We start from the raw sequence: 12,158 nt of genomic DNA, 5'->3' as shown, positions 1-12,158 counted from the left end.
AGTCAGGTCCAACAACAAATGCTTGATGCCCTTTGGAGTCAGATCCTGCTACAAATGCTTGATACCCTTAGGGGTCAGATCCAACAACAAATGCTTGATGCTAATTTAGTTCGAAAATAGTTTTGCATCGTAAATGATTTCAGAGCTGTTCTGTGACTTTGCCTCATTGGTTCAATCATTTTTTACTGGTTTATATGTTGAATATTACCATGATGTAACCATGGTAACTGTTGAATATGATAACTGAATCCATTGCTTTGGTTGAACATGCAATTATATGTAATTAGAAACAAATCTTTGGCGCATAGCTAAGGAATATTATTCACTTCTACTTGCCTATATTGTATTTTGACTCGGCAGCATTTGGTGTTTTTCGTAGTGGTGTAAAAAAACAATTAAATAAGAATAGAAATAAACTCAAAAAGTTCATTGTGTCTCTTGAAGTATGTATCTTTTTTTCTTTCAGAAATTGACAATGTTGACAGAGAACTAGAACAATTCAACAAGAAAACATTGACCAGTAAAAGTGAAGGAAATCCCAGTTTACAGAAACCGAAAGGTCCTGGCAGCCAGACCGTGACAACAAGCAAAGGTAAGATCAGTGTTATGTCAGAACCTATTGCAGTCAATGCATTTTCAATGCATACAAAGAGAATCACATATGTCTTTTGATATCAAATGTGTCAACACATGTCGATAATAACCAAAAATTCTTAGTCTTGCATGAACAGTATATTGCTGGAATATTGCTGAAAGCAGCAACTAAACTCACTCACTCCATGAACAGGAGATAGCCGTGTCACACCCAAAACGTTCCGTACATGATACTATGAAATTCATTCTTGGTGTTTTACACCATGATTTTGTGTGGGTATCGCTGATCATGATAAAATGACGTAAAACCCATCCCAGAGATTATGTTGCTATCTTGAGACATTTATCAAGTGCGATATGTGATCTAATGGTTCAAGCTTTTGCTAGTCCAGCTGAAGGCCAAAGTTTCAGCCCCTTGCTAGGTATAATGAAGCCTTTCTCTCCAGCTCCCAACTCCAGCTAAATCTCTTTCTTTCTCTCTCACTCACTCACTCACTCACTGACCGCCTCCTTGGTGTAGTGCAGAAGATCGCAAATAAAGGTGTAGTGCGGCAGATCTTCAAATAAAATCAGACCGCCTCCGTGGTGTAGTGGTTAGAGCGTCGGCCCGGAGAGCGGAAGATCGCGGGTTCGATCCCCGACCGCGTCATACCAAAGACGTTAAAATATGGTACTTGTTAGTCCCTGCCTGGTGCTCGGCATTAATGGATACAACAAGGACTGGTCAGCTCGGAGTCAGTATAATGTGTCTAAGTGGGGTATTCATGCTTAACTGTGGCATGGTATCTCAGTGGGCTAGCACTATAAAACCAGCTTCAGTCTGGGCTAGTACAAGCAGTCGCACATACACATACACACGCATGCACGTTGTCATATGAGCGAAATTTTCTCAAGCACAACGTAAAACCCAATTTCACCTCACCTCACCTCACCTCACCTCACCTCACCTCACCTCACCTCACCTCAAATAAAGTACAAGGAGACTGTTGATTCATTGAGGATATGTCCATCTTCCATTCAGGAATGCAGAACATCTCCTATCCAAACATCCACATTACAAGGGGCGGTGGGGTAGCCTAGTGGTTAAAGCGTTGGCTCGTCACGCCGAAGGCCCGGGTTCGATTCCCCACATGGGCACATTGTGTTAAGCCCATTTCTGGTGTCCCCCGCCGTGATATTGCTGGAATATTGCTAAAAGCGGCGTAAAACTAAACTCAGTCAGTCAGTCAGTCCACATTACAAAATTATAACATTTAAAAAGAAAGTCATATTTAACAACTCTGTCCATGGCCTACAATGAGGATGAGAAATCTCCATCTTAACTTCTTTTGATTTCCGTGAGTGTTTATCCTGATGTGGAATGTATTTACTGTGCTGTGTCCAGTTTAAACATATCTTGATCTGAATGTGTGAAGTTGCTTCCACACAGCTTAATTAAGGTGGTTAAACAGGCAGCACAATACTTTCATCACCTTCGTCTCGATGTTTGCTCACCTTCTTGTCCCGATAAAGTTGTATCATCCCAAACTCCATTAGATGTTAGTTTTAGGGTTTGTTTTGTAACTATTAGGCACTTTAGGTGCAAAGGTTTACGGTTTGTTTGAGACTATTAATGCTCTTTAGGTGTTGAATTTAACACAAGCTATGTTGATAGGAATGTGTACGTGAAACGTCACTTGCCCTCGCTCCCAGAAGTGGAAAGAATTTGTTGTTGATTAGGTTGACTAAGTTGGGGAAATGAGTGAACATTGCTTTGTGTGTACAGCTCTGTGGCAGGATTCACAGGGAGTTTTCAGCCTGACATGTCTTTGAACAATGGAAATGAAAGGATTTATTGGTCACTTACGCATTTATTGTGTTCAAAGTTAATTCCATGGGTACAGTGTGAACCCATTTCTGGTGTCCCCCATAGAGATATTGCTTGAATATTGCTAAAAGCAGCGTAAAACTAAACCCACCATCTCACTCACTCAAAGTTAATTCTGTGAACATATATGTCAGGTATAACTAAATATATACTTAACATATTTCAGAATAATTTTGTTAGAAATATAAGCAAATTTGATCAAAAGTGAAGTAGTATATTAACAAATTAATGAACCCAGCTGCTCCTCCTCAAAGAAAATGTCTGCAAAACTATCAAAGTTTAGTTGTCACTATATTCCACCTGGAGTGAATTATATCAAGAAAAAAAAAAAAATATCAAACCTGTGAAGGTCGGGGTTAGAATTGATCTTTATCTTCAGGCAACTAACGGGATTGGGTGGTCAGGCTCGCTGATTTGGTTGACACATGTCATTGGTTCCCAATTGCATAGACTGATGCTCTTGCTGTTGATCACTGGATTGTCTGGTCCAGACTTGATTATTTACAGACTGCCACCATATAGCTGGAATATTGCTGAGTGCGGCGTAAAACTAAACTCACTCACTCAAGAAATAGCAACTAAATTAACAAACCACAAACTGTTTTAGCCACATATTTACAAGCTTAATAAAAAGAAGAACAAAGTAGTAATTACTTTGTGGATGAAAAGAAGTGTGCCACCTGCAGAATTCTGAAACCCTAATGGCAGTTTCCTGAAAGAGTTGAATAAAATGTTACTTTAGTATCTTTGCAATGCAAAGCCAGATAAGATCAAAAGAACACTTTATGTAAGCCTGTAAATGGCGAGGGTGGATTTCCTGTGATTGAAATGTGTTCTTGTGTAAATTTGGGTTAGGAAACTGTTTGAAAACGCAAATGAATCAAAATAAAAAAAATAAACCCAATTCACGGAGTTTTTCCTGTCATCATTCGGCCTTCATCTGGAGGTAATCCAACTTATCCAAGTCGAATTTTTTCGACATTCAAGGTTTTACATTTTTTACAAGGTTTTACAAGTGTTTTTCACTTGTCCTCACTTATCTTTCTTGAATTAATCTTGACTGGTTTATCATTGTACTCCCACATCATGTGAAGTTGAACAAACTCACTTGCCTAAGGTGAGACCACATGTATCACATGTGCTTCATTGTGGAGCAGGACTGAAGTCCTAGAAACTCTCAGGAGTCAAACTGCCAAACATGGTCACCCATCCAAGGACTCTTCGTGCCCAACGTTGCTTAACTTCAACTGATTGTGACCTGAGCTCTACCACACATCACCACCAAGGGATGCACCGAGCAGACAGAAGTGTGTTGCCTTAGATGATGGTCTACCATTTCAATACAAAAACATTTAAACTAAGTTACAGTATCACATACACACTACATTCCCAAACTAGAACATCTCAAATACTTTAAAAAATATATTGTACAAAAAACGCTGGTAAACCATCAAGTTCAAATGCCTAATTGCAGTAATGAAGTCCTGGCCTTCAAACTATGCAAGAAGATTATTACTGGAGTAGCTCTCTGCAAACTACTCTATCTGACTTGCAGGCAGTGACCTTTACAACATTTACCTCCACATCACAGTTATTCACTAGGAAATGAATAGTCAGTTTTTTTACATCCCACCAATAGGGCTGTAGCATTGTTCGAAATGTTACCTGCAATTGGTAAATATCACACATTGGCTGGAGTTTCAGGTAAGTAGTTTCTGGATGGTGCTTCATACAAGTTTCCTTAAAATTTGTTGAGGAAGACAGAAAGGTGTAAAACTTAGGCAAGTGAGTTTGTTCAAAATTGCCTCTGTTCACCCAGCAGAAAATGGGTACCCGGTGAATGAGTCGTGAGACTATTAACCCTCTAGTGCCTAACAGGCAGCTTTGGTTATCCAGGGTAATATTGATCAGATTGTGCGCTTTGAGCAGGATATCTAGCCTGGAAAAGGCTCGTTATAAATATTCTCATCATTATTATTCTGGAAACTTTATCATGATTATGTTTCTGGATTTATCAGCACCGTGATCTACTTGTGTGTTTCACCAGGCACTTCAGGCTCTCCTTTCACAGGTGTAAGAGGCGACTAACAGGATCAGGTGGTCAGGCTCGCAGACTTGGTTGACACATGTCATCATATCCCATTTGCGTAGGTCGATGCTCATGCTGTTGAACCCGTGAAGATCCCGGTTAGAATTTATCTTCAGTAACCCATGTGTGTCGTAAGAGGCGACTAACAGGATCGGGTGGTCAGGCTTGCAGACTTGGTTGACACAGGTCATTGTATCCCATTTGTATAGATTGATGCTCATGCTGTTGAACCCGTGAAGATCCGAGTTAGAATTTATCTTCAGTAACCCATGCATGTCATAAGAGGCAACTAACAGGATTGGGTGGTCAGGCTTGCAGACTTGGTTGACACATGTCATCATATCCCATTTGCGTAGGTCGATGCTCATGCTGTTAATCACTGGATTGTCTGGTCCATGCTCGATTATTTACAGACCACCACCATATAACTTGAATATTGCAGAGTGCGGTGTTAAACAACATTTCTACCATGAATCAAGAAAATACTAGATTCTGATTGGTTGTTCAGAAAAATCAGACGGCATCAATTGTGGATTGACGCTCATCTGATTGTAAGGCCGCTTCACCGCGCATTAACAGATCTTATTGTGAGAACTACTTCCGTTTGACCACAATGATGGCAGATCATAACAACAACTCCATGGATTTTGACGCTGACTTTCGAATTTTACACATAGGCAATTAGAAATTTTTGGATTAAAAATGCGTTTGATTTCATTGCCCTTCACTGCGCACGTATAGAACACTGCCCCACTACTTCAGCTTGACCACCAACATGACTAATATCAACACAACAGATGTGATGGAAATGCTGATGAAACATTTATTAAACTCGAAAAATACAGTTATATGATTTCCCCCCCACAATTATGAGGGAACCTCACTATCATATTACCTTCTATTATAAAAATATTCAAACTCAATTACAATACACAGCCCCAAACATAAACAAAACAATATCTAACATATAAATCAGAAAGCCTTGTAAAAATACATCCCTATCTATACAAAATATGCAGCAAAACATTAGTAAACATTTACCTACCTGGTAAATGGTATATTTAATTCCGCTTAGAAGGGAAATTTGCAAGATAGATCTAACGGTCTGGCGAAACACCACATTTATGCCACTCATAGTCATACTCCATCATATCCCGTTGCATCGTTCACAAAACAATTCTGCTCTCTGCCAGCTTCCCAGCAAGGTTGTCACTGTTATGTTCATCTACTTTGAAAAACGCTTGGACACAGTCCAGTCCCAAACGATGAAAACAAAGTTCCAAGGAATCACAAGTTAGTCGCATGCCGGGGTGGAGGCAGTACGTGAAATCATGATCGGCCGGTTATAAAAATCAACAGTCTTTGATGAGTTACAGGTCGTAGGTTGATCAGGAAAGGATCTATTCTTCGATTCTGCAGGGTTCAGATTCAACTATATTCCATTATAGTGTGGCCAGGGGGGTACAGTTTCACGGCACACAAAACAATAGGCTGGTTTTAGTCGTGTGGAGTTGGGATGGAAAAAACCCCAAGATCTCGGGTATTACATAATTGCATTGAATAAACAGTAGTTTGATTTCTTTGGACAGAATATTGTTATGTTGTAATGTTAAAAAAATACGAACGGCACCTACCGCTCCCTTCACAGACGAGTTCAATTCGCCTCTCGTCCCATGCCGGATTACGCAGTGTCTTCCGCAGAGCGAGGAAGTTCGATTTTAAATGGGTCATGGTAGAATGGAGATAACCCTAGTGTGTTTGAAAATCAGAAACATGCTTTACTGAATTGATATTTCAATTGAAACCTCATGCTACGCATTCGGTTCCAATTGAAATTTAGTCGCCATCAATTCAGTAAAGCATGTCTCTGATTTTCAAACACACTAGGTTTATCTCCTAAGTAAAATAGAAAAAAACCCAGCACCATTTCGGGATATCTTCCACCATGGAATACTGTTGGAAGTGGCACTTTGTGCTCACAAAGAGCATGTAAAATGAACTGAAATCAGTGAAATCAATGCAGTGTATCACATCTGAACTGGGTCGCCCCTATCTCCATAATTTGTACCTCCCAGATCCATTGAAAATCAATGATACCATTAACACTGCTGAAACTTCAATGGAAGGGATACTGTCAAAGTTGATATTTATCTTGGGTCAGTAAGCCTAATCATCTGTGGCATTGCAATTTGCTGTGCAGAGTGACATCCCCTTAGTAAGTCAAAAAGTAAGATTGTGAGTTTGAATCACAATTCACTCTGATTATGTTTGTAAATATCCCTCATATCCCCTCTCATGGGTTTTACCAAAGTGGTAAACGCCAGATATTCTGTCTTTCCTCCATTATAAAGCCGCATCTCTGATATAGCTAGGATACTGTTAAAAGTGATGTTAAACAACTCACCACTGTTTTTTCCTAGGTTGAGACAGTTTGTCGGTGCTCATGCACTACAAGTACAGCAATACATTCCTGAAGGGGACACAGTGAAAGGTGTCCACATGCTGTATCTGTTTGGAATATATAACCTGGCTCTTCATGTTAAATGTTTTAATTACATGAAAACACTTTGACCCACCCCATTTGTTCATAGACCAGTATAGTGACAATTCCTTGTTCTGCCATCTTTACCTTTCTGCAGTTTTTTCCTCCACCATTTTAGCTGATCATATCTGTTGTTTTGTGAAATTAAATCCTAATTTCTATTTCTGTAGGGCCGGGAGGGTAGCCCAGTGGTTAAAGCGTTCGCTCATCATGCCAAAGACCTGGGTTCGATTCCCCACATGGATACAATGTGTGAAGCCCATATCTGGTGTCCCCCGCTGTGATATTGCTGGAATATTGCTAAAAGCGGCGTAAAACCATTTCACTCACTTCTATTTCTGTATGTGAACATTAAGGTTATGGTATCTTAATGGAAAGTTTCTGAAACATTTTGAAAGTTAACAAACATATTGACAGCAAGTTCAAGCTGGCAGCGTGATGCAATTATTTGTGCATCTGATTGTGTATGTTTCTGCATGGGACTAAATTACATATTTCTCTGCCCTCAATTTTTGAAATTCAAACATATTCTTAACAAAGTACACATAGGCTAAATTCCTCTCAAAATGATGTCTGTTGTTTTCTTCAGCAGCTATTTTCAATGATGTCAAGGAATTCTACTTTCTTTGTGAACAAACCATGTTATTTTGTGACTTCCAGATGTGTTTGTCCTTGCGTATGTTCAACATAACTACAAAGCTGGTTAATGATGTGTGTGTGTGTGCGTGTGTGTTTGTGATAAGTAGTCAGTTATTGTGGCAACTTAACACACGTGTGTGAGATGTGTCTACCCACGTCATCGCCATCTGCTAAAAGTCCACGTGTAAGATGTCATCATTTGTTGTGTTCAAGTGGCGTGCTGCTGTCTCAATATTTTCACTCTGTTGTACAGTAGTCCGAAATTGATGCAGATGTCTTGAAGTTCGGTTTTATTTTTATTGAGAAAGAGCAATAATAGCGTGATTGCAAGCATGTGTTTTGAAAATGACATTTTTCAAGGAGGATAATATTTTCGTTATTTTTTCTTTCACTTTCAATGTTAGTTTTCACCTTTGATCAGCAGATTTGTACCATGTTTCTTGAGATGATTTTTTTTTTAAATTGCTAAGTTAGTACAACCGAAATATCTGCAGATAACAGTTTTAAAAATAAAGGATTTTGAAATTTAACAACTAGTGTAACAGCTTCATCACACATGTTATTATTTTAGTGCATACATGTGCCAGCATGATGGATTGAATAAAATAGCAGTTTTCTCTTTCAGCTGATTGCAATCAAGTTGTTTGTTAGTCATTGTGGTTTCAGGAATTAAGGGGATATGTTCAAAGGAAAGTGCATTTTTCAAGGATATTGTCAGGTTCCCATGTCGCTAAAATGATGCAAGGTTTACCGGAACGATTATTTATGGATAAACAACTTCTTTATTGCAATGGATGCAATGTTTCGAGGTGTAGATGCTAACACCGTTATCAAGCAACTTGTCTGTCCTTATAAACCTCCAGTGACGTCACTCTATTGTCTTGCCAGGTTCACCTTTTACCGGGTAACAGGCAGTTTCGCTGGCATTCTCCAAGAAATCCCGGTGATTTTCTACAGACCTGCTCAGGTCCCGGGGATTTTCTGGGGAATAGCCCTTGTATTGACTGTGAATGAGTTTACTTGTACAAGTTTTTGATACGATAATAAAATATCACATTATTGAAAACTTCCGATATATTGTGCCGATGCCTGGTTTAGAACCTGCAACCCTTTGCTTACTAGCTTGGTGGTTTTATCCACTAGCCTACAAATGATAGTTGTATAGAATGTGATTATTTGTCAGCATGACATGTGTTCCCCACAAGGCGGGCAGCTCTTGCAAAGCACATGCATAGAGCGTGCAAGGCAAGGTATCAGCTGCCAGTCACATCCCAGTTCATTTCAACAGTAAATACCAAATATTAAAATTATACTAAGTATCTAACGTATATCTTCGGTCGGTTCATAAGTTCGATCAAACCTCCTCCTCGGTTTTGTTTGAAAAAGTAAGCCCTGGCCTCGGGAAATTGGTGTTTCCCTCTGTCGCAGGCTTACTTTTTCAAACAAAACCTCAAAGTTGGTTTTGATCCTTCACATATAAAATGGTTCCTGTTCATCATACCTAAATGTCACTCCAAGAAGGATGCAATGTTTGTTTGTTGTCGCAAAATTCCAACGGTTAGTAATTGACAAGCCAGTGACTGATGAAGTATCATGAACTGTATCATGAACTGAAGTAATTTTTTGTCTTGTCATATGTTTGCAATGTTGCTAGAAGCAGTATAAAACTCCATACTCTTCAGTTTCACTCCACTTCACACTGCTCCGCTCCACCCCAACCCTCTCTGTTCTGTCACCTCTGCTCTGTTCCACTCAATTCTGCTTTACACCGCTCTACTCTATATCACTCTGTTCTGCTCCTCTCCATTCAGCTCCGCTCCACTCCACTCCGCTCCGCTCCACTCCACTCCACTCCACTCCACTCCACTCCACTCCACTCCACTCCACTCCACTCCACTCCACTCCACTCCACTCCACTCCACTCCACTCCACTCCACTCCAAGCTAAAGACTTCCCGGTGTTCCGGTAGTTTATCTGCCATGACACATTAACTACAATAATATAAAATAAGTGAGTGCTCCTTGATTTTTTTTAGTAGTATACATTGCAAGCAGTGTTAACTCAACTCACTCACTTTAAAATCATTACCTGAAAACCGATCATTGTATTTTCTGGCCTTACATATTTTAGTTCCTTGTTCTTACTCCTACAATGATCCAAAAATGAATCCACATCTATATTTAGCACAAAAACAGGAAGTTTGATGGAGTGTATAATCTCAGCAGGCACAGTTGTCTTGTATAAACAGACCTTGAAGTAGATCTTGTTGAACCTCTTGTGTCACACATAGTGATTAATACTACTCCTTATCCTCAGAACTCGGGGCTGTGACAACATGCTTCATCCAGGCTCTGAAAAAAGTATAATTTAAAGGCTCTGTTTGACAGGAGCATCAGTTTGGAAATGGCTTGACCTTCTTTGAAGAAGGCTGAGAAAACAATTACTTCTTTGAATAATTAATTAATGGCTTGATATGACCTTGATGTGGCCTTTAAATCTGCAGATGGAAAAATGCTTTGCTAATTGGAAGGTTTGTTTTTTGAGCATGAAATTGAAAACAAAAGTCTTCTTCAAATACGTATAATGAACCAGGTGAAACATTCTAGTCTACTTAGACGAGTTTTCCAAGATTATTCGTTTGTGAACCTTTTACAAAAACATCAAGTCAGTCCACCAAATAATTGCCCCTTTTAATGATTCCAGGTTATAATAGGTACCCAGAAACCTAGGCATGCTGATTGTGTGGTCATAGTGACCCGAAGGCATGGGCCTGGGTTGTTGTTCATGTATCTTCACAAAACAGTCCTAGTATCTCTAAGGCGTGTAATGATAGGGTTAGGCTGCGATACATTACCTATCCTCATAAACCGCCTCCGTGGTGTAGTGGTTAGAGCGTCCGCCCGGATTGTGGAAGGTCGCGGGTTTGATCCCCGACCGCGTCATACCAATAGATGATAAAATATGGTACTTGTTGGTCCCTGCCTGGCGCTCGGCATTAATGGGTACAACAAGGACTGGGTGGCTCCGAGTCAGTATAATGTGTCTGAGTGGGGTATTCATGCTTCACTGTGGCATGGTATCTCAGTGGGCTAGCACTATAAAACCAGCTTCAGTCTGGGCTAGTACAAGCAGCCACGCATACACATACACACGGATGCACGTCGTCATATGAGCGAAATATTCTCAAGCACGACGGTAAACCTAATTTCACCTCACCTCACCTCAAAGATGGGATATTGTAGGGGCAAAACATAGGATGGGGCTTCTCACATGTTAAAGTCATCCCAAGGATGCCAGAGGTCTGAACACTTTTGGTTGTTCCTGTTATCACCAGTTCATCCTCGATAATCTCCAGGGTATAGATAAATCCGATAAATCTCCACTAGTATCTTGGATGTATCTACGGCTCGGCCTGATCATTTTATTACCTCCCTTTTGATTATAGAGGATGTCACCAGTTGGTCTAGGAGAGTTCTTGGTTAATTTCTATCTCTTTTTCAACCCAGCCGCCACCCACGAACAGTATTGATATATACATACCGCTATAATATACTAACAATTAGTGTCTGAATAATATATAGTTTAGATTAAAACAACTCGGTGTAAATTGAAAAGGAGCCCATGTTTGGAGGAAGATTCAGACCTGAGGAAAGTCTAGACCATCTTCATTTTTAGCTTTTGCATTGCCGAACAGGCTTTGCTGAATGGAAAATAAGGTGGCTTAAGTACTGTGAGCCAGACTAACCGCAGTGACTAAACGTTGGTTTTGTGAGTGTCAAGTTACTGACTGCATTGACTTGTGTTTCAGACAGTCCAGGCACAAAGGGGGATGTAGCAGACGATGACCGGGTGAAGGTGCGAGTGACCAGAGTCAAGACAGGCGATACAGTCAAAGATGGAGTGGATGTGCCAGAGGAACAGAAACAGCAGTTGGAGCAGACGGTCAAAGATGAACTCATCAAAGCTGGTTTGGACGCTGGAGGTATGTTCAGTTATTACTTGTGGAAGGGGTTTCATCTGTCTTCAGTGATTCTGACTTGACATGCTGACCTGAAATTGTTGTCTGTCATCATCATACCACTGGTAATTTGTTGGAATGCTTGCGTAACCTTGCTAATAGATGGTTTAGGATGCTACCTGATTGTATTCAACTTTGATTTGAACCTAGTCTGATCTATGGCACCATGCTTAATTTGCAGGTATACTTGTTGTTAGATGTGACAGTTTGTGTGGTCACTGAATTGATACTTGTCATTGCATCCCAGCATAAAGCGCTGGCTTTTCTGGCCCAGACTTAATTATTACAACCGAAATATTGCTTAGTACTGTAAAACATAACTTTGTTCTTTTTGTAACATAAATTTACTTTCCAAATCTCCTCTGTGAATGAACCCTTTAATGTTTCTTGGAGGCTATCCACGCATGAT

At 40.0% G+C, this 12,158-nt stretch overlaps 1 protein-coding gene across 2 annotated transcripts in view; it reads left to right on the top strand.

The window, feature by feature from the left end:
• LOC124289145 (protein OS-9-like) overlaps positions 1-12,158 on the top strand; it is a 69,154-nt gene that overhangs the window by 30,430 nt on the left and 26,566 nt on the right. For both annotated transcript variants that reach the window (XM_046725748.1, XM_046725749.1), the window contains 2 exons: positions 467-592; positions 11,540-11,713. In XM_046725748.1, coding sequence (XP_046581704.1) covers positions 467-592; positions 11,540-11,713 — 300 coding nt within the window. The remainder of the gene's footprint in view (positions 1-466; positions 593-11,539; positions 11,714-12,158) is intronic.

This window comes from Haliotis rubra, unplaced genomic scaffold (genome assembly GCF_003918875.1).
Source record: "Haliotis rubra isolate DU_JTF1 unplaced genomic scaffold, ASM391887v1 Scf434, whole genome shotgun sequence".
In the NCBI taxonomy this organism is placed as follows: Eukaryota; Metazoa; Mollusca; class Gastropoda; order Lepetellida; family Haliotidae; genus Haliotis; species Haliotis rubra.
The sequence above is the reverse complement of the archived record's forward strand: the minus strand, read 5'-3'. Positions and strand labels throughout refer to the sequence as shown.